Consider the following 23,922-nt stretch of genomic DNA (forward strand, 5'->3'; position numbering starts at 1 on the left):
TAGCTCTCCTGTTGGCTGTCATCCACTGTACTATAAGGTTGAAGCCAAGGGGTAACAGAGAAAAGTCCCTGCAACAACAGGGTAGACAGCACAGTACAAGGTGTTGTGGTGGGAAGCAGCCAAAGTACCCATAGACTGAGGATTCTTTGTCTTGAGAAAACAGAGAGAAAGATATCTGGGAGTGATTGGGTCACCTCAAGTGGCCAGGGATCAAGCCAGGAAATGCTGTCTGTGACTGGGACTCACAGATGTTTTTATTTTTCTCTCCAGAGAGCATGAATTCTGGCAGGCCTGTTGTCTCTTAAAACAACCAACTCTGCAATTAAAAGTCTACAGTCTTTAATGGTCTTGAGCCTCGTTCCAAAACACACCATTTCCAAAATGTCCAGGAATAGGGATGAAGCTGTTTAGTTTCTTTAAACAGGACTGAAAATTCCATTTGTAAAATGATGCGACTATGTTTTGTTTCATCTGTCTGACTACTCACAGTACCTAAGAATATATCACATGTGATTAAGATAAAGAAAAGAGAAATAAACACTATGGCAGTTAAGTTAAAAAAATTTTTTCTTTGATGCATCCTACAGGAGACCAGTGGAAATTTCCGTGCCTTCTGGCTAGCCAACTCCAATAATGAAAGAACACTTAAGGGAGGTAAAAAGGCACAGTAAGAATATATATGAAGTTGGAAGAACCATCTAGTGGCCACATATAATGGTCTTCTGGTTGTAGCCTTAGTAAGGCTATTTTTGTGGTGTGGGTGGGGGATCAAGTGCATTTCCTAAAACACTTGGCTGGGAGATGGATGGCTCCATCCATGAAAAACCAGCCTTCAAGAGGAGGATCACTATACCCAGAGCGCCATTTAGAGTTTGAAACAAATTGTTCACCTTCCTAAAAATGGTACAGTGACCAAAATCATCAACTGCATAGCATAGGGTAGAAGTAAAGTTGTCTTCTTTTATGAAGGGGAAGAGACCCCTGTTTATTGAGTTTCCATCATGTACTAGGTACCCTATACTAGGACTATAGGTGCTAGAGTCCACTGTAGTGTTTGCACAACTGCACAGCCTCGGGCAAGTTGCTTCACACCTCTGTGCCTCTGTTTCCTCTTCTGTAAAATGGGAGAAATAATAGCAACACATTATTAAAGTTGTTTTGAGTACTTAACGAATTAAAACATGTTTAAGTGCTTCCAAAAGCTTGGCTTATAGTAAGCACTCAGTAGATGAGAGCTAGTATTATTTCATTTAATCTGGTCAGTGACACTAAGAAGTAAGTATTATTACACTCTTTATAGTGTGGAGGACGCAGAGGCTTAGGGAGACAGGTGACTTGCTCAAGGGCTCATGGTGGTCGGGGCTGGGGGTGGGGATTAAAGCTGGGAGTGTCCAGTTCTGCATCCTGCTCTCTTCCAGTACACTGGCTTCAGTTGCTGAGGCTGGCTCTGGACCAGAAGGACCAAGGCTGGGGAGCTGGGGGAAAAGTCCTCCTCTGTGTGAAAAGCCCCACAGAAAGGAGGTGGATGGGTAGAAAAAAATCCATCCTCAAAGATGCCTCCCATCCATCCCCAGTCATGCTTCCCCTGTGCTGTCTGACATGTGAGGTGCTGTTCAAAAGCTTTTCTCACTGGAGACCACAGACACCAGTCCTGCTGGGCCAAAATGGTGGTCCAAGCATCGAGTCAGGATATTCTTAATACATGTAGGCTGGATTTTTTTCTCCTTGGAGGGCCTCAGATTTGACCGTGAGCTTGTGGCTGCTATGTCAGCAGTTTCCTCAAATGTAATATCATCACTATTATTATTATTATTTTATGAAGGAAGATGAGTGGGAGCTGATCAGAATCTTGGAAAACTTTTGCCCTTACCAGAATATTAGCCATGTGATTCATTATTTATTTTTTTTCCTCCACTGTCTTTCTAAAATCTGGAACAAAAAAGTGCAGAAGTTTGTTGATCGGGAGCAGCTGGCTTTTGTAGTGGCTGTTTCTGGAATCTCTGGAAATAGGAATGGTTTTTTTCAAAGGTATGTTCTTGAAAGAAAGGTGAAATGCTCCAATGAATAGAACCTTTTGAATGAGAGTAGGATTCCTCATCCTCACTCTCCTCTCTCCCTTGCTCTGATGGGGGTTCCCTAGGGAGGCAGTAGGTGTCTCCCTCACATTTCAGGACCACATCAAGGATGAATGGGTGTGTGCGTGGTCCTTCTGTTGGAGTTACCTAGGCGGAGGGCGAGATGTAACCCCCTGGGAAGGTGACCAACAGAGTAAGGCAAACAAAGAGCCATTCACACACTGGAAGAGGTATTGAAGAGTGCACTACTTTTCCAGAATACTTCTACTCAACTGACAAGAAGTGATACACTGCTGGTGTATTCATTTATATGGCAAATATCGATGGAGCAGTTGCCATGGATGTACTAGGCTTGGTGAAAACAAATAGGGACAAACTACTGCACACGATGCTCTTGGTCTAGAAGGGGAAACACACATGAAAACAGTAATTATAATTCACTGTGGTCACTATAATCATGGGAACATGAGGGAGTTCCCCGGAAGCACAAGGGAAGAGGCCCCCCCTGTCTGAGTTTGAGTCCTCTCCAAAGCATACCTTGAGACAAGGATTTGAGAGTAAATTTGAGAGTGCAGGGAACAAAGGTAGAGGAGTAAAGAAGTTTACAGGGAAGCCTGCCAATAGGGTGCACCATACACCTGTGTATCAGTTAGTTATTGCTATGTAACAAATCACCCCAAACTTCATGCCTCAGAAAACCCACCATTTATTCAGCTCCAGATTCTGTGGCTCATCTGTTTGGGTCTTCTGGTCTCCTGGGCTCCTTCATGGACCTGCAGCCAACTTCACGTTGGCTAGGTGTCTCTGTTTGGGGGTCCAAAATCTAGAACACAGTGCACAAGGCCTCATGAGACCTGTTATAGAACTGGTCTGTTTTCACTTTTTGCCACATTCTGTTAGCCAAAGCAAAGTCACAGGGCCAGCCAGATTCAAGGGATGGGGAAATAAACTGTGCTTACCGCTGGGAGGAGCTATGTGTCATAAGACAAAGGATGTGAATAGAGAAAGGCTACCAATCAGCCCATCATACCCCGCTGCTGCAGGGGATTCTGGATCTTCATCCTGCAGGGGATTCTGGATCTTCATCCTGCAGGGAAACACTAGGGAATGGTGGGAAGCACACAGCTTAAAATTATTGCCTCTGAGGGGTGAAGGGGCTGGGGTGCTTGTACACCAGCTATGGAGAGTCATTGGTTGAGCACTACTCTGGGTTTGGGTGTGCCCTTCCAGCCTGTGACAGACAGCAGCCGGGTCTGGTTCTGAAGAAAGGTCCTCAGCTACAGAGATTCAGACACTGGCAGCTGGAAGTCAGCAAGATCATTTGAAACAGTCTGAGGCGGGTGGCAAGGGCGTGGACGACGTCTTCTACACCCACTTTCTCAAAGAATCTCAGTTGATGCATTCATTCTGGAATTTCCAGCAGAAGTGTCATACTACCTTTTGACACCCAGGCTTCTTTCCACTAACTTGTGGGGAATGCTTTCTTTCCGCATTTCCAAACCCCTAACATTCTCCATTACTGTGGTAACTTGATTTCCTCTTGCATGTGTCTGCAACTTACTCTGTTTCCCCTTCTCTCCCGAGCGGCACTGTGTATCACCCACCTGCTGAAGGGCATTTGGCTGTAGTAAAAACCCATGAGCCAGGTACAGGGCTGGGAGCTTTGTTCCTGTTTTCCTGAGGATAGCAGCAATGGCAGGTGAGGGAAGTGTCCACGGCACATCTCAGGCAGAGAGGATCAGGCCTCTGCCCGCTCCATCATCCCAGGAGGGACCTGGGTGGAGCTGGGCCAAGCAGCTGTGTTGCTTTGCAGCCCTGGCTCCAGCCCAGCCCCAGGAGGAGCACAGACAGCGACTCCACTGTCCTACACAGTAACTCAGGCGGGGTGGAAAGAAGCCCAGCTCGAAGCTTCTTCATGGTTGGTGGTTCTCATGGATAGCATAGCATTTCAGATGCAGAACAAGAAGCTGATAGGCAGGGATTTGAGTCACTTTTCTGAGATCAGAAAGAAAGCTCAGTAGCAGTGGCAGGAAAGAAAACCTGCTGGGAGGTTCCTGAGGCCAAGTCCAGTGTTCTAGCCATTAGACCTGTGGCCTCTGTCTTTAAATAGCCTGTTTCTTGCTCCCACTCTGACGCGCTGCTAACTAGTTGGAATGACTTTGGGGAATACCTTCCTATCTCTAGGAGGATCTGATTTGTAGTTTTCTAAAGGGTGGACCAGCCTTGGTGTGAGGCCCTACCACACATGAGCAGCAGAGATCCATCCCAATGAATATTGGGTATCAGGGACAGCCCTCCCCCTGCTGAGCAGACACTAACCAAGATTTTCCATCTGGATGGTAAGAGGATGGGGAATCTGTAGAGGAGCCTTGAAGACAGAGCTGAGGGGTAACCATGGCAACCAATGAAGAGGCTGGGACCATGCTCACAGCTCCCTCCCCAGCCACCCAGGAAGGCTGGATCTACCTCACAGGTGTACCTAAGAAAATAGTATTTGCTAATATTTTCCTTGGCTTCCAAATAGATCCAACCATCAGAGGTTTTATGCGTAAGCATCTTTCCAGCAGGGCCAAAATGATATGGCTATCGTTTTCCTTCTCACTGGACATTCAACCTAAGAAAAGGATTTACCAAAAGAATGTAGCAAATGGATCCTTCACTTCTCTCAGATCAAGAGCAAACGGAGCCACATGCTGTTGGGGTTTTTTTGTTTTGGTTTTTTTTGCTAAGATTTTTGCAGTTTATTCTGTGTGACTGTGGTGTTGGTCTCTTGCCACAAATGCTAGACGCACCCATCCTGGGGCAGACTTACTGGAAGAAAAGCCAAATTCCAAAGATGCACAGTTGTTTTGTTTTCTGAAGTAAATCTTCCCCCAAACATATTTTTCTTGGACATGCCCTCTTATTAGCATCTCTCCCAAATTTGTTTACAGCCACCTGATATAACCTCAGGCAAATCAGAAAGTGGCCCTGCTTCTCTTGGTAGGTGGAAAACCAAAGACCACTTTGGCTTTCTCCCCAGAGGTCACTGCCCCTCCTCCCAGGGCCAAGGTGACAGGCTTAGGTAGAACATGAGCTGCCCAAAAATCACCTCATTGCAATTGCCATGAGAGGGAAGGTACTAGGTAAAGAACTTCTAGATTTTATGAGGCTTCCTCCCTGACTCCATTCCAGGTGATCTTGATCCAAAAATGATGAGGCTGGGTGGAGGCTGTTGGTGCCGCGCCCAGATCATTTTATGGTACAGGTGCCCCGTTCCCAGCTGCCATTAAGTGTCCCCTGCCAAGGCTCACAGCTGCCCTTCCTCTTATCTTGAGAAGGGCCCTTGCCTCATGGAAGTCGCCTTGCCTGAGAGGTTACACCCATCCTGGGCAGCCCTCTCCAATGACTGCTGATTTAAGGTACAAAAAGCCAGCCTCTTGCCTCAAGTGCCAGTAACTCTATGCTGTGTTTTGTGCTCCAGAGCCCCCTGTGAATCAGGCCAAGGCTAGACTGTACCCAAGACCACCTTGGTCTTACTTGCATAGACTCTTCCCCACTCCAGTCCTGCTTCCCGTGGCATCCCTCACAACCACCCGAATCCTTCCTTGCTGCCAGGGAACCCCACCTGAGATGCTGGAGAGCTCACACCTCACAATCTGTTCCTTCTCAGATCTCCTGGCCAGGAAGTCTGAATCTTTTTCAGAACCGTGAGTTTCAAAAGAAAACCAAATTCAACGTATTTATCAGATATGAGTGGGGGAAAACAGTTGCCAGTGGGCTTTTATCTGCCCTCTTGGAATTGGAGGGTTTTTGGATTTTTAAAAACCAGGACTGTGGAGTGATGAGTAGGAGGTCCCTTCAGGGGGTGAGTGGGACTTTGTGTCTTTTAGGAATACTTCTGGTTGCTTCTTCCCCCAGGACTTTGTTTTTAAAGAGGACTATCCAGACGCAGGGATAAAAGGAGAGGGGCCCCCTGTGAGATACAGCTTTCATTGCAAAATGTCCTCCCTGTGGGAGCCAGAGCAGATACAGTCCTCAGGGCATAAAAGTCACGTGCTGCTCAGGTGAAGTGAGCAGCCTTCCTGGCCAGGAGCGCTGGCTCTTTTTTGAGAATGTTTACTGTGATAATGAGATTTGAACAGGAGGTGAATGCCATTGTTTCAGTCCACAATTGTGTTTCTTCAAGGGAAAAAAAAGACATTTTTTAAGTTTTCATGTATTTTAAAATTTATTTATTTATGGCTGCGTTGGGTTTTCATTGCTGCACGTGGGCTTTCTCTAGTTGAGGCGAGCGGGGGCTACTCTTCTCGTTGCAGTGTGCAGGCTTCTCATTGCGGTGGCTTCTCTTGTTGAGCACGGGCTCTAGGCATGTGGGCTTCAGTAGTTGTGGCACACGCGCTCAGTAGTTGTGGCTCACAGGCTCTAGAGTACAGGCTCAGTGGTTGTGGCACAGGAGCTTAGTTGCTCCACGGCATGTGGGATCTTCCCAGACCAGGGATCGAACCCGTGTCCCCTGCATTGGCAGGCAGATTCTTAACCACTGCACCACCAGGGAAATCCCAAGTTTTCATTTTTTTTTTCTGGAAGAAAATTGTTCTTTGTGTGGAAGAACACGATTCATTTAACCTCCTGAGCCAAGGAGGAGAAAATTCTCATTTACGCACCTCTCTGTCCAGCTTCCCCAGGTTCGTCGATTTTAAAGATGGCTCATGGTTAGACCTGGAAGAGTAGGATTGAGATGAAGGAAACCAACAGCAGTTACAAATCTCTTATTCTACACCTTTCAGAAATGCACATCTTCCTTTTCCTCCTGATGTCGGAGGCTAAGCATGCTGTCCATCCCTCCCTTTACCTGGCCTCTCATCATCATTGGTGACTCATCAGCACTGAGTTAGTCCCTCCCTCTCACTTGCCATAGGACACAGGTTCCTAACCTGAGGATATGGGTTCATATCCTCTTGGTGGTCTGCACTTTGAATTCATGGGGTCTGTGAATTTAGATAGGAAAACAATCACAGCTTTATTTTCACTAACTTCAAAGTAAAATTTAGCATCGTAGTCAATTGTCAATGTAGACGACGAAACAGAGTAACATTAGCAGGACCTGTGACTGTCACACATAGAAATCACTGATATTTTCACATCAAGTTACAATGTTGCACATATTTCAAAATATCATTCACATTCATCTCTACTTCAAAGTTATGGTAGCTATGTGATCTACCGCCAAACCTTATTATTCAATGTTATTTTAAAAACCCATATTCATAAACCACATATTTTTAAACATAATTATCACTGTATAGCTGGGTTTTTTATAACTCTATTTTTCATTTTATGCATTTAAAAACATTTTGAAAAGGGGTCCATTCACTTCACTAGACTTCCAAGAGTATCTGGTGACAAAAACAGATTAAAAACCCCTGTTCTAGAAGTTTTCCCTGATTTGGGGAAAAGATACATGTTGGAGAAACAAACCTTTTGCTCTGCTTACCGGAATAGGCAAAAGATTTTTATTATAATATCCAGAACTGAGACTTTATTATAAGGCCTGTGTCATATTATTACACATTTTTCTCTTTTTTTAACGTGGGGTCAAACCTAGAAGCCGCTGGAGGAAGTAGTTCCCGGACCCTGTAGCTCCCAGCGTCTATGATACACTGGTGATGAAGTAAACATTCATTCCTTGTTTGGGTTTGTTAAAGACACGGGTAACTGTCTATCACAGCTTTGATGAGCTCAAGAAAACCAACGCTTCAGGCCCAAAGCAGAGAAACTGGGTATCGTGGTGAATGTGGTAGCCACTTTGTGCACAAATGGGCACATATGTGGTTGTTTGAAGTGCTGCATCTGGAGTGTCTATTCTTGTTTCTACCTTTGGGGACCCAGGTGGGAAGAGCCACTTTCCTCTGGCCCCTATGACTGTTCACCTCACAGGAAGAAGTTTCCAAATCAGGGAGGCTTGTAATTTCAATACGCTTTATTGTCTGTGACCATTTACATTCCCCATTTGGTTCTTGAGCTAGAAACAGGGAAAAATGATGGCCATGACAGAGTTATTTGTGGAGGGACCACAGTGGCCCTGCCGACTTGGGCTCTCTTGAGTTGTCTGGCCTGCGTCATGAAGTGCAGGTTCACTTCTTGCATTTTAAATGCATGTTGGCTGAGTTTAACAGGCGGTGTGTGTGGTGCAGGGTGGCACTGGACCGCTGCTGGTCAGGTCATCCATTGCTGCACACCATCCCCGTCATGGCATCAGACCTCTGGGCAGCCCACAAATTTGGGGAATTCCTCTGCCCCCCAAAGTACTCTTTGTCTTTAATCCAGTTGTTATAGTTGGTGAACCTGATTTGTTCCAGATGTTGTAAGATTTAGTGATTCCGGAAACTACTCCTCAAGTCGAGTCTGATGAGGATTTGAATTCCTCTGTTCGCTGGAAACCAGCAGTTCTTTTCACAGTTAAGCAGATGGGGCAGGAGGAGGGAGCCTAAGCTTCTTGGAGGGGCAGGGAGGGCCCTCAGGCTTCTCATGTCTGCCTTGTTAGAAAGAAGGTAGCCTTTGAAGCAAATACTGATTCTATAACTAAATGAGTTATTAAATGAGCCAGAGCTGGGGCCACATTGATGCTAGCAAAATCAGTGAGGATATATAGACTTTTTTTTTTTTTTTAAGTAACACATATTTACATGAACGATCTGAATGTTACTAAGGAAACCACTATTTTAGTTCAGATCACCTTAGTAAATACTTTTCTCTTACTTTATGAGCATAAAACCATCCAAAGGGGCTACGTATGAGGGAGATAGAGGTATTTCTGATTTCACATAAGTGGTTTTCAAAGCAGAAATTCACTCCCAGGAATCATTTCCCTGACCCTCTGTAAACTTTAGTTGACATGCCTTACAGAGGTGCCCCGTGATCTCTGTCTGGAGTTAATAGCCATGTGGGTCTGTTTTGCATGATTAGAAGGGATTTATAAAGCATGGCAAGATGTGAAGCACATCTCAAACTCTATGTATAATAGCCCACTGTTGGAGGAGGTTGAAACCTACACCCGTACAGATAGCATATTCTGTTTAACAGAGTATTATTGGTTTATGCAGTTTTTGAGGATATAAACAATATGAATACTAAAGCTCCTTAAAATTATAGATTTAAAACAAAAGCAGAAATTAATTAATGTAGATTGTTGCTGTTTAGATTTTTTTTAAGTGTATTTGAAAGTAGACAAATGCCCAGATAGATGGTGGTGGGAGTCTGGGACAACCTGTGTAAGTGACCCAGGGATTCAGCTGCAGCCCAGCCAGGTGACTGGGGTGTGTATCCAGGGAAACCAAAGTCAGGAGGAGAAGCTGAGTGCTGACAGAGCTATGTGCGTTGGGCACACCTGAGAAGCAGGTGGGTCCCTGACGTGGCACTGAGTTTTGAACAAAGCAGAATAGGTTGCAGGTTATAAAATAAGGGGATCCTGAGCTGGTCGGTATGAGGATCATCAAATGGGTTAGATCAGATGATTGTGGGGTGAGGCTGTAAACCACAGGAAGTTTCCCCTGGCCTGGGCTTTTGTGGGGCCAGCTGTACGATAACCACAGGACAAGATGAATAGTTGGGCAAAAGTAACAGCTCCTACCATTCTAGAGTATATTAAAATATAAAACAAGATTAGATTTGATTTCTTAAAAGGGTACATTTTAGGTACAATATCTTTTTTGGGCATTTCTTGGTGATTCTTTTGACCAAAAAATATGTTTTTACCAAAAAAAAAAAGTGATATCTTTTTTGGTGGTCTTAGTTAATAAAATAAATTCCTAAATGTTTGCCATAATAGCTAGAACCTTCAAAATCAGGAAACTTTAATGACTTTTCATGGCAGTGAAAATTGGTATTTGGATTCTATATACTTTGATGTTTCAGTGAGTTCTATAAGAATAGGCAGTAAAACTATTAAAGTAACTAACTAACAAAGTAAAACTAACTAAAATGAGCCAGCAATACAAAAACAATTCCCATCCCTGTAGGAAGGAGGAACTTTGGAGCTTACACTGGAACATTCCGTAGGGACTGAATCCTTTGTAGTCCCTTGCTGGAACTCAAGGTTTCCTTGTCCAGAGTTCCATCGCATGAAAATTGGGGAAAGGATGGCTTCCCTAACTTATTGAAAGCTGAGAGTAAGGGACTAAGAATCTAAAAACATAGCGCATTTATCTGTTCCCCACCTTTCTTTGCTCTGTTCATAGGAGCCTGACTCTGAAAAACTACATTTCCCAGGCTCCTTTGCCAAACAGACTTCCTGTTAAGTTTGGCCAATGAGAGCACCGTTGAGAGGCTGAAGGGAGGGAGAAGAAGGGTCAAGGTATTTCTCCCAACCTCACCCACTTCATGCAGCATCTCTGGTAATAGCTACATCCCCTCTGTGGTCTCAGCCTCTTCTTGGCAGTCCCAGCTCTGGTCACAACCTCCTCCCTCAGTCCCTCCAGCTTCATGGATAATAGTTACTTCTAATCTCTGGTTTTCCTCATCTCCCCTTGTTTTCTCTTTTGGCTTTTCTGGCACCTTTGTTCCTAGTTCCCCGTTTTAATCTCTTCCAGTGAACTACCTGGCATGGACTCTGTTTTGCTAGCTGCACCCTGACTGATAACGTGTGTTTGAATCCTGGCACTTCCATTAGGTAAACTGGTACTACCACTAATTACCCAATAAGTTCCTAAGTCACTTATATCACTTGGTACTCAATGTCATTGCAAAATAGGGAGGAGATTGCTCTATAATCAATTCTGAAGTCCTTTTCAGCTTTAAAAGACCATGAGTCTCTAAACTTTGATCTTATAAAACTGTGTGTATCACTCCACGTCTGACTCGGAGATGTTTTTATCATTTACTCCCCAGGACATGGCTTAGCCTTCATAATATTCTATGTGTACAGAATATGGTGAAGGCATTCCCAGTGGCTTCTTACCTCTAAAGGCTGATGTTGGCAGCTTTTTCCTTTGGAGACATAAAAATGTTGGGATTTTGAGAATGGGTTTATACAGTTTTGTATAGATTGCTAAGGAGTTGCCTGTGTCACAGAGGCGAGGCCTCCAGTCTGGCTCTTTGAATGCAAGTGCTTCTGTAATGAAGAATCTCAGGGGCTTTGAAGCAACTCTCAGATGCAGCAGTAGGCTTGACTGTAAAAACTCTCATCCTGTAGAGGTGAACAGAGGCTGAAGACCAATCACTGTAATGACATTCTAGGACAAAGTGGTGTCAACACTTGCGCCTTGGAGGTATTGACAGCTGCCCTCCTGGGTTGCGAAGCCAAGGACAGCCCCTTATAGAGTGCCTGCCCTGCAAAAATGGGTTCAGAAATTTGTGCTTGCTGCCATTTGTGTCTTCTCTAATTGGTCCCTAGTCATTCTCCCCAAAGTGAATTGCACTGGGGAAGCTCAGAAATATATACTCCTCAGATTCAGCAAGGGTGGTGTGCTATGTGACTTACCTTAAGGTGCACTGGTTTAGGGCAGGGACAATATTAAAAATAGTTAACAACCTGCACAGCAGGCATACCTACCTTTTAGAAGCAGTCACCAGGCATAGACAACCAGAACAGTGCCCCTGGTGCAACCCACTGGCGGTCAGCCCTGGGTTAGGGGTGTGTTCAGTCACCCATACCTATGTTTCCTGGAACCATGGGAAGAAACGGAGACTATGGCACCTGAGGTGGATCCTTGTGACGGTGGCATGAGAAGGAAAGTGAACAGGATGTGGATCACAAGGGGTGGAGTGGGGTTTCTCGAAGGCCTGGAGCCCCTTTCAGATGGTCAGAGATAACAGGATTAGCTGATCTGACCTGCCAGAAACAGGCCTTATTCACCAGGTCATAAAGCTGGCATAGGGCCCCACCACAGGCACTGTCAACACTGTCAAATCCCTTTACCCTTATGTGCTGGCCTGGCGTCCGGCTCCCAGAACTGCATCTCTCTGCCTACTCTACCCACCGGATAGCAGTCAGGTAGCAGGCCGGAGGTGCTGGGAATAGATGCTCTCCCTTTCCCACATCATCCCTCAACCAGTGACTGGAGTTGGCACATAAATTCTTCCTTCATTGCACAGATGCGACAACTCAGGACATTCCTTATGGCCTAGATCTGTGTGGTTTACCTCCTTTTTGCACCACATCACATGTAACCAATGAGGTTCCCCTGCCCAGTGTACAACTTGGGGCATCACATTTTGGTAAAAGTCAAAATTATCTTCTGGGGCAGAAAAGTACATATGTGGGACACCTTTTTTTTTAATTTTTACAATATTCATTACAGCATTTTATAAGGAAGTGAGTTTCAGGAGCTAAATATTATCAATTTTATGTCTTTAAATACTCAATTTTATTTTTACCCCAGTTTATTTTCCCTAGACCTCTATTTTGCAAGTAACATGAGCAAATCTGTGCCATTGAAACTTAATTACAGACAACCATATTATATGTTAAAAGTACAATACATAGAATTTGCTGAGAATCTAGAACAGTGCTGACCAATAGGCTTTAAACTTTTTAAACTTTCTGGTAGCCACATTGAAAAATTAAAGTGGAACTGGTGCGACAAATTTTATTTAGTGTATCAAAAATCATTTAAACATGTAATTAATACTAAAGCAGTGATTGAGTTTTTTTCTTTTTTTTTTTTTGCGGTACGCGGGCTTCTCACTGTTGTGGCCTCTCCCGTTGCAGAGCACAGGCTCCAGACGCACAGGCTCAGCGGCCGTGGCTCACGGGCCTAGCCGCTCCGCAGCATGTGGGATCTTCCCGGACCAGGGCACGAACCCGTGTCCCCTGCATCGGCAGGCGGACTCTCAACCACTGCGCCACCAGGGAAGCCCTGATTGAGATTTTTAAATCCTTTTTTGTTTTATTGCACTAAGTCCTCGAAATCTGGTGTGTATTTTACACTAATTCAGACCTGCCGCATTTCCAGTGCTCAAAAGGCACATGTGACCAGTGGCTACCATATCTGACAGCACAGGTCTAGAACATACTATGTTGTCTCACTTAGTAGATGAGAGAGCTGGGGTAATTATACACCAATTCTCATCAGTCATTGTTTGAGGGCTGCTACAGGGAATGTCAGGGGCTTAATTCTTAGGCATTTAGCTGGCCTGTAGCAAAAGGTCCTCCGGCAAAAGATGGGGATGCTGGCAGATGGAATTGCAGCCTTGGAGGCTGTAGAGATAAGACGCCCAGGGACAGGAGCACAACCACCCATACATAGCCTACTACGTTTTGCAATACCTTCACTTTGGTGCCTTGTTATTTATTAACAAATTATTTGCAACACACCTGGCATTGGTGACTCAAGATAACTGTTAAGTTTACTGGCCTAGAGGATAAACTCAGCACTCTGACATTCAAGGTCCATGGGAATCTGGACACAGCCTACACATTCTATCAGTATTGTCCTACCCATCTTATTGCTAAGAATGTCCTTTTCCTGCCTCTTTCCATGTTATTTCTGAGTCACTTCCATCCCTTTATCTTTTGTTTACTTTTTTCTCTGCCTGGAATGTCCTTCCTATTTGTCTGTCCCCCCATTTGCTCCTCATCCTTTAAAATTTGCTCATTTTCTACATCTCTCAGGGAACTTCTTACAGCAACATCAGTCTACAGTGATTTCTTTGCTCTGGATTTCTCTTGCCTCTTATACTGCACCTGTTCTTTTGGCGTGACTTGTCTTATCAGCTTCATGGTGCATCTCCTTCACATAATAATTTATTTGGTGCCTTGTGCTCATATTCCTCATAGGAAGACATCCGATGAACAACTGTGGTTTTATGTGGGTTTTTTCATGTTTGTAATTTTAAGCACTAAAAGTTGAAAAGCTATGATAGTTGTCAACAAAGTGCCAAGAGGGAGATTGTCCAACATAGCTGCTGAAGGCATCTGGAGTCATCCTGAATGCCTCCACCAATTTCAAGGAAAATTGTCAAGAGGAAAAATAAGCACTCACAATAGCTTTTGTAAAGAGATGACAGCACCCAGTATTCTAAATATTCTAAATGGTAAGAAGGCAACTACGATTTCATTTCTCATCCTATACCCGAATAAGTGTTATGTAACTTTTATACCGTTTAGTTGTATTTTTATGTACTTTAGGAGCAATGCCACACAGAATCGCTGGCCCAGGAGTTAGGAGGGCTGCCTGGCTCTGCCACTATCTTCTGTGTGGCCTCAGGGAAGTGGTTAATTCTGGCCTTTATCTGCAAAATGATGACTCAAATGAGTCCCCATCCAGCTGTCAAGTTCCATTTCTGATTTTATGATGTCTGCTCATTTTTAAGACTAGAAATTGTTTATGATTTTAAATTACAGTGGCTATAATTTATGTCACTGCTTTTATGGCACATTGTTGAGGATATCTGTGATTTGTTGGATGCTGAATCCTTACTCAGGAATGTGGCCCCCGATTTTGACATTTCTCCTATGGGAGAACATGTTCTGCTTCACAGTGTCCTTTTTAATATGATTTCCATGAATGGAGAAACCAGTGTGTGTGGGTGTGGGTGTGGACAATCGGTCTTAGCCAAATTTTTGTTGACAGGGCTATCATTCCATTAATTGTAGGATTCATGGTTCACTTCCTTGATAATACTTTGCGTAATATCCCCGATGGCCCTGCCCTAACCCCACTGTCCCTGCAGAATCCCTTCTTTGTCCTCTCATCGCATACAGGGTCTCGTAAGGGTCTCATAAGGATGTTTGCTTATCCCTAAGGGTCGGCAGGTAGCACATATTGACATTAACTTATGTCGCACATGTTTGTTTCCTCCACTAGACTGTGAATTCCTTGAGGGCTGGAACCTGTATCCTTGGTGCCTAAATTGAGAAGGTAGTTTTAAAAAGTGATGGATGGATAAATGATTAGAAAGAGGAAGGGAGGGAGGATGGAAGGAGGAAGGCAGGAAAGGAAAGAGTAGGTGGATTTGGCTGCCCTGTAGTATTACCCTAGTTGTCATTATCAAATATAGTTGTGGTTCATAAATATAATGTCAGTCTTAATGACAGTATAACAGGAAGTTTTGTGAACTCAAATACAGTTGACTAGAATGTGCTTGACTTAACCCCTGTCTTAGCATCCTTTACTCAGGCTAAATTTAAACTAGCAGCAAAAGAAAATAAAAGTATTATATTCTATAAAAGATAGATTATAACCACAAGTTATTTAAATAAGGTCATTGTTTATATCTTTAAGACTTAAGGAAGGTCTAAAATGATCTAATAGAAAATTATTAAACACCAATTTAGCTGCTTTAGTTTCTTTCCTTAGTATCTTCACCAAAGAATTATCTGCATAAAACTGTTTCTGTGATGGTAGAAAAGAATTTGCTTTAGTGACCTTTAATGGTTCAGCATAGGATGATTTGGTATGGAAATGTATTGCATTTACCCAATAAGGAACTTTGAATGGTATGTGTTTTTAATGTACAGTAATGAGTGAGGTCAAAGTACAGTTTCTACAGTGATCCTCAGGTACCACACGACCACTAAGATGCCCGTAGCAGCATCTGACATTTGGAGTATTGAATGAATTGGCACTAAACTTCAATATAAACCCAGCATGTTCACAAACAGCTGCTGTAAGATGTATTAGAACAGTTATATTTATTATTTTTGATAAAACATGAGCAAGATGTTTCAGCAGGCTGTATGTGTGCTGTAAGATAAACTTTATAGAAACTGTACAGTTTGTACCTTATGTTAGTGACTAATCATGCCTTTCATATAAAAGTACACCAGAGTCATTGGTGTACATAGAAATCTGACCCACTTAAGAGACTGCAGAATCAAATTAGAATTAATGGGAAAATTTCTCAGAGACTAAAATGCCTTGAAAATTAGAAAGATTGTTCTTCAGTAAATCAGAAAGCACCCGTGGAATGTTTAGCACAAAAACACTGTGCCTCATTGTTTTACTCTTTTAGCAGTCCCGTCCGAGACGTTGGTCTTCACGGAATCCTGTTTTTTTTCAGATGTCATTAAATGACATTTCTTGCCAAAGCCCTTCCTGGCTGAGCTGGAGATTATATAAGAGTTGTAGCTCAGACAGCCTTCATGATGAAGGAAGTTTGGCACCAGCTCCAGCATAGCACCTCCATGGCCTGGTGACCTTGATCAGAGTGGACTCCCCTGTGGGGGGCTCGGCATCTTCACCTGTAAATGTAAAGATTGAACTCATGATCTGTTGTGGGGAGGTCATGCATGCCATTCATTCATTCAGCAAGGGTTTGTTGAGCACCTACTGTGTGCCAGGCACCATTCTATCCCTGAGGGTTCAATGATGAGCAAAACCAGACAGAAGTCCCTGCCCCCTGGTGCCTAGATCCTAGTGGGGAGAGAGATCATCCTTAATCAAACAGCCACATAAATATGTCATGACAACCTTGGGAAATGCCATGAAGGGCTGGTGGAGCCCTGCGGCTGAAGAAGCTCATAATAGGGAGATTTATTTCACCCAGACGGGAGACCAGAAAGGGCATCCTAAGGGTGTGACAGGTGAGGGGCTGGAGAACGCAGGCAACGGTGGAGAGGGACGGGCTTTGAAGGCACAGGAGGCACTGAGTTCTAAGCTCAGCAACTTGACCACCTTATCTCCCTGCATCTCGATTTCCTCATCTGTAAAAATACAGCTGACATCAGGAACTTTTCATGCTGTCATGCTGTTGAAGGTTTCAGGACAACTTGTTTGCAAGTACCCAGCACCAGGCAAACTACATTGCATTGCATTTCTAAGAATAGCTTTGGAAGCAGAGATCTACTGTTTTGTACGTGGACTTTCAGATGTGAAGAAAGAGTGAAAACAGCTTTGAGCCTTCTTTTGTTAAAACGTCTGAGTTTGCTTTCAGCCCTGGGAGGTCCCTGGCTTCCCTTAATCATAGAGCCATGTTTGCCTTACTTGACTTTGAAAACCTGGGAATGACCTTGCTGCCTGATTAAGTGACAGAGGCTTTAGGGGCTGGCAGAAGATTAGACATCCCTGGCCTGATCCCTTGCCGTTTACACACAAGGGAAGGAGGCTGATCACATGAATGACAAAACTGGAGTGAGCAGGCAGCCGCTGCCCCATGGTCCTGGGCTTTTCTGTCTTGTCTCTCTGCTTAATATTTCATTTGGAAACTATGGATACTTTCTGAGGCTACTTGTGGGTGCTTAGGCAATTCCTTCTTGAGATAACGCAAGGCTAATGCTCTCTCATAACTCTTCAAGGCCTGAGAATTACTTCTTTAATCTTAAAAAAGCAAACAGGAGGACAGAAATAACCCATCAATTGTTTAAAATGAAAATGGCCAACAATAATAAATAATTGCCACAATAATAGGTTGAGGTCAGGGTCTTCATTTACTGGAGGCCATTCAAGAATTTGAAACTTTTCTCCAAGTTAATTTTTCACATCTTGTTTGGATCCTCAGAGCTCTTGCTTCCAAAACCAAGGCCATCAGATCTCTCATTGCACGTTATTCTTGTTGACGTGCCAGGCATGCAGGAAAGTGAGGTCCTCTCTTCATGGATGGGTAATGATGATCCCCTCCCCCCAAAAAATGCATATTTCAAAGTTTTATAGCCTACTGAGATTTTGGAGAGTTCTCTTCTCTTTCATGCTGTATTAATGGTTGCAAACAACAATAAACATGTGCTTGTTAATTTAAGTGGAAAAGGAATTTATTGGAAGGATATGGGTTGGTTCAGAGCCTAGGCAGGAGGGAGAGGCAAGGCTTAGCCCAGGATGCCAACCCTGGGCTGTCAACTCCTCTGCAACCACCTCAGATGATCTCAGAGGGCCCTGGTGTCATTGGGCAGCCCTCAAAATTCGTGGCCCCAGTTGGCAGCATCCACCCCCCACACTGAGGCCACTTGACCACCCTTAGATCACGTGACTGCACTTAGTTAAGTGCCCACACTTGAATGACCAAGAGAAGGGCAGAGGGAGGGTCTGCCCCTTTTCTGCTGATAGTTCTTCCACCTCTCTTGAGATTCCCCCCAAACAAAAACGTGTCAGGATGCTGAGTGGCCAAAAGTAAGAACTGTCCGTTACTCAAACCCTCATATGCTTGATGACATCTGCCACTAACTGGCTGGCCAGTCAAAGATCGGCCTCCAATGTGAATTTATTTTGTCCAAAACTCACATTCTCTAATAATCATCAGCCTCACGTGCATCGTCATCCTTGTCATCATCCTCACCACCATCATCCTCATGCCGTTGATGGTCCATTCCCTCCCCCGCTCTCCTGGGCTGCCATTTCCCTCCATCTCCTCACCCTTCAAATATTCCCCTCTCCCCCTCTCCCTTCCCAGTCTTTGACGCTGCTTCTATTTCACTGCGAAGTGGAAGCAATCACAGGGGAACTTTCGTTTGTTCCTGCCACCCTTCTACTGATGCATCTGGGCCATGCGCTCCACTTTCTCACTTCGTACCAGCTGAGGCCTGCCCCTCCGTTTGTTCACCAGGCCATCCAGCAGCTGTGCCCTGTCATGTCTTTATTAATTGTCCCCTGTCTAGTAGATCCTTCCTGTGATCATGTAAATATGCCATGATAATTCCCATCTGAAAAGAAAAAAACAATTCCCTTGAGCCCACTTCCCCCACCAGCTGTCAATCCTATTTCTCTGCTTTCCTTTATAGAAAAATTCCTCCAAAGAGTCAGCTTTATAGAAAAATTTCCTTTATAGAAAAATTTCTCCAAAGAGTCAGCTGTGCTTATTGTTTCCATTTCTTCTCCTCCTACCTCTCTCAGACCAACTCCGATCATCCCTGTCACTGCACTTCAGCAGTTCTTATCAAGATCACCAATGGCCTCCAGATGGCTAATTCCAGTGGCCAGTTCTAATTCCTCATGTTAGATTACCACATTTGACGAAACCGATTACTCCTTTCTTGAAGCATGTGGCTGCTTGGAGACTGTCTCTCTTGGTTTTCCTCCCATCTCCTTAGCCACTCTTTTTCAGTCTCCTTTGCTGGCTCCTTGTCATCTTTAGCTCCTAAACATGAGACCCCCTTCTCTAGTTACATGCATTCCCTAGTGATCATTTCTAGTCCACCCAAATGCATACCTCCAACCCTGACCCCTCCTTCCACTCTAGACCCTTACATCCAACTATCTCAGCATCTCTTCTTGAAAATCCAATAGGCATTTGGATTTTCTCTGCTGACCTTCTATACCCATGGTCTTTCCCATCTCAATAAGTGACCCCTCTTCCCTTCATCCAATCCATAAGCAAAATCTGTTGGCACAACCTTTGAGACATCCAGAATATGACCTCAGCTTCTACATTGTGGTCTGGGCTGCCATCTTCTTACACCTGAATTATTACAAGTACCTTCAAACCAAGCTCTCTCCTTCCCCCCCACCAACCACTCACTCCAGACAGTTCACATCACATCCAGTGAGCCTTTAACCATTGAAGTCAGGTCACACCATGCCCTGCTCAGAGGCCTGCAGGAGCTCCTGTCTCAGAGGCAAACCATGGGCCTAGGGATGGCCCACAATGCGTGGTCTGCCCACCCCTACTCCCTTCACCTCGAAGCCCATTTCCTCCCACTCTGCCCCTTACTCCTCTCCAGCCACACGGGTCTCCTTGCTGCCCTTGAATACACCAGACGCAACTTTTCCTTTGCTAGTTCTCAGATATCTGGCTATCTTGCTCTCTTTCTTTCTTCCAATTTCTACTGAGAGGTCACCTCATCAGTGAAGCTTCCCTGATCGGCCTATTTAAAATTGCACCCTACTCTCCCTCCAAATCTGGTGTCCTCTATCCTTCTTACCTTTTGTAAGTTTTCTCCGTTGCTCTTATCACAATCTGACCTGTATGTTTGCTTCTTTATGTATGTGTTTTTTGTCTCCTTGAAGCTACAGGAAAGCAAGAGCTCTCTTTTGTTCACTGCTTTCTCTAGCACATAGAGTAGTGATTGGCATGTAGTAGGTGCTCAGAAATATTTGAATAAATTACTGTATGACCAAATTCCATGTATAGGTTATTAAATGTCTTATAATTTTCCAAGTTGGATGCACTAGATTTCACATGAGCCACAGGACAGCTTAGTGAGTTAGGCAACACAGGACCATAGAACTCCCCGTGCTTAGATGACGAAGCTGAGGCCCATGGGGGCTGACTGAGTGCCCCGGGACGCATGGCTAGTTACTGGACTTCCTGGGACTTGTAGTTCTGATCCCAGTAGAGTTTCCGCCCCCACTCTCAGCTATCCCCTGAAGCCTCATGTTATATCAGTGAAAGCTTCAGAACACTTATTGCTGTTCATATTTCCTTGCAGTGTTGATGACAGAACCCCGTATCTAGCTATGGGGGCTGTGAAGAATATCTCCCTAAACATCTCCATCTCCAACCTCGGGGACGATGCCTATGATGCCAACGTGTCCTTCAATGTTTCCCGGGAGCTCTTCTTCATCAACATGTGGCAGAAGGTAAGAAGGACCCACATCTAGTGCATTTGCCGACTTTCATCGTACCTTGGAATATGCAGTGATTCTGCAGAGGTTATTCCTTTATGTGGAGGATCGCTTGGAATTATAATTTTTTCCTCCTGAACTTAGAAAGCATCGTTGGTAAAAGCCAAAGAAACCGTAAATGCCCACGATGCATCAGAGCCGTATCCATATCTCACACAGTTTCCCATCCCTTCTCTCTTGTGAAACCCTCTCTGCACAGTTTTATGTCTGGCCCCTTCTCTGAGATGATACAGTCATCATCTCCGGCACACGCATGTTCTAGAATATTCCCACTGTAGGTCAGTAGTTGTTGTGAAAAACCAGATAAGAAATGAGAACAGATCACTGCTTATCATGCACGTTATCACCAGTGGTGCCCTTGATGTTTTCCATTCGAGGATCATGAACATCTGCCTCTGCTTTGGCATATTGATTTAGTCCTGAGATATTTTAGTGAATTGAGGAAATTAAATTATTTCCATGAATTGAGTGAGTTTTAAAGAGCGATTTAATTTATTTGCACGATTGACGTTTAAATAGCATGACTCAGAAAGGAAAAAGGAGCTGGGATTCTCTCTAGTCCCATAATCCCCCTCAGTGAACCACTTTGGGGAAGAAAGTGTAATGGGTCTCAAACGTAGGTGGCAGGAGGAATGAGTGGACTCGGAAAGACCGACTTCTACCTGGTGGTTGTCTGACTGTGGGCAGCTGTTCCGATGGGAAGTTTTGCAGCTTTTCAAAGTGTTCACAGATTTGAACTGCAGCACCTTGATGTCTGTGTAAAAATGGTGCCGGAATCACTTTCCAAGGGAAACCTTGGCCCTGCCCACAGGTGAGCGCTTGGTGTGCCTTCGGGCGGTGGGCAGCCTCTGTCCAGGCACAGGTCCTGCTAGGCTCAGTTGTTTGGACAGGACTGTGCCAACCCTGCCTGGCTTAGGGGGCAGCTGGGGCATATGGAGACATCCTGAAAGGCACTTCAAGAACATCCCAAGCAGTCATGTTAGAATCTCTGATGCTGTGTAGCTTCTGGAGCTACAGGGTAGGGGAGACCACAGAGGCATTGAATGCAAGAAGGGCATGCTTTCCAGCCACTTCTACACCCCCAAAATTGTCCCTGATTTTAAGCCCAGTCCAGAGGGAGCCAAGAATCTTCAGGGTTCTATTACCTGGCTGTGCACCGAATCTCTTTTACAGAATGTCATGTCTGTGATGGGTCTTCTTGTGGGGCATAAGAGGGTGGATGGGGGGAGGGGGGTTCACTCAGGGACCAGACCTGTGGAACTCACCTTTATGGTAACTAAGAGGGTGTGACTGGTGACTGGGTCATCACATTGAATGTATTCCTGTCACTCAGGACCCATGGGAGAACTTCCTCTTTGTCTCAGAATTAGGAATAGCTGTGCTTTTCCAGAGCATTTTGGCTTGTTCATATCTGTGGACACAGTCATCCTTATAACCAACTGAGCTTCGTTGTTTCTGTTGCCTGCTAGGAAGCTCAGAGCTTGCCCCACTCTGTTAGTACCTAGGATTTGGTGGTATAATTTATAAACTAAGTAGCCTCCTGCATCTTGCTTTACTTCCCTTCACCATGTTTTTCTTTTTGGCTTGGAGACTGTATAACATTCTATCATAGGATATAGTATGGATTGCCTATGAATTCCTACTATTGGATATTTAGATTATTTCCAATTTTATTCTCTTTTAAATAATATTATGATGAATATCTTCTACAGAGATTAGTATGAGCAAATGGTTATATCCTTAATCATAATTATTTGGGTAATGGGAAGTAGCATTTATTGACCATGTGTTATACACCACAGGTTTTACATACATTTTCCCATTCTCTCCTTACTGCATGTGATCCAGGTGCACCTGATTTATTGGAGGAATGTTCTCAGGAGAAAAGAAGTGAGGGAAGCAGGTTGGGGCAGAAAGGGCTGAGTAAGGGTGTAAAATCCAGCCTTGGTCTGGGTTGTGGAGTGGAAAGAGGTGGGGGAATGCCCTAGAGCATAAATCACTCAGCAGAACTGTTCCCCCTTGAAGTGGAAGGGGAGCACCATTTCCACCCTGTCATCATCATTGACCACTGGGGGGGGTGGTGAGTAGCCTCCCTGACATCCTGGACAAGGGGACTCTGGTCAGTCAAGGACGACGCATGTGAGAAGGACACAAGTGTGTCACTAGCTACTGTAACTGATCATGGGGCCAATGAGAGCACATTTTCATCTCTTTGGCATTGAGTCCCAGCAACCTTTAAAACCTTTGGCACAGGGGACACTAGGTTTCAATTTGGCAGAAAGTTGACAGGGTATCAGGCTCTTCAGGATGTGGTGGGCATTAGTCCAGTAAAGGTGGCAGGGCACAGAGACATTATATCATGTAGCTGCTGCAGAGGCAGGACTGGCTAGAAAAGCAGATGGGTGAGATGGCCCTCAGTGTAGCAGGAGAAGGAATAATAGAGAAAAAAAATTCCCTTCCTGTGACTACAACCACAACTGCAAAGTTAAGCAACTGGGGAATATAAATGGCATCACTCAGCTCAGAGCAAGATTTTAACGGCATGCAGGTGGGTAATGAGGGAGACAGGAGAGGGCCCACCCACCATGATCCACCTACCAGAACCAACATGGGCCCTACCAAAAGGTTCTAGCACATTAAGTAAGAAAAGTATACCTCCAGATACAGAGGGAAGGCATACCTTTTAAAAGACTATTAATAGAAAACAAAAGTAAATTTTACTGAGCGTCTGCTTTTGTTTTTAGTAAAATTCAAGAAAAAAATGAACGCAGCAAATGATCAGATAGTAGAACAACAGACTGAGAAGAAAAGGGAATGGGCTGAGAGAGAAGCAAAAATAAAGGTTTTGAGTGGGATAAGGAAATATTATAATGAAACCAAGAAGGTAATGACAGAATCAAAATATGTGTTATGGGGACTTCCCTGGCGGTCCAGTGCTTAAGACTCCATGCTTCCACTGCAGGGGGCCTGTGTTAGATCCCTGGTTGGGGAACTAAGATCTTGCATGCTGCGCAGCATGGCCAAAAAGAAAAAAAATATGTGTTATGATCAGGAGAGAGCAGAATTGGCAGTACGGGAAGTTGATTCATTGTTGCAGAGGGTGTATTTGAGGAGGTCTCTGAGAATTCAGAGAAAAAGAACAGAGCAGTGGAGAAGGATGGCAGTGAAGACTAGGTATGGAAGGTGGAGGCTGGAGAATCAGCAAATAGAAACAGTTCCAGAATCACTGGAATAGAAGACATGAGTAGACAGCAAAGAAGGATCTCCGTTTTCTTGAATGGGTGCTGCAGACATTAGGCAAAAGTGTTAAGAACAGTTTAATGTTTACACATAACCTCATGACATTTCTAATTTTACAGGTATAAAAATGA

The 23,922-nt window shown here is 44.4% G+C and overlaps 1 protein-coding gene across 2 annotated transcripts in view; it reads left to right on the forward strand.

The window, feature by feature from the left end:
- ITGA9 (integrin subunit alpha 9) overlaps window positions 1-23,922 on the forward strand; it is a gene marked incomplete at its 5' end in the record, with an annotated part of 366,449 nt that overhangs the window by 199,029 nt on the left and 143,498 nt on the right. For both annotated transcript variants that reach the window (XM_082664510.1, XM_082664511.1), the window contains one exon: window positions 20,356-20,506. In XM_082664510.1, coding sequence (XP_082520636.1) covers window positions 20,356-20,506 — 151 coding nt within the window. The remainder of the gene's footprint in view (window positions 1-20,355; window positions 20,507-23,922) is intronic.

This window comes from Grampus griseus (genome assembly GCF_964374135.1).
Source record: "Grampus griseus genome assembly, chromosome: 10".
Classification (NCBI taxonomy): Eukaryota; Metazoa; Chordata; class Mammalia; order Artiodactyla; family Delphinidae; genus Grampus; species Grampus griseus.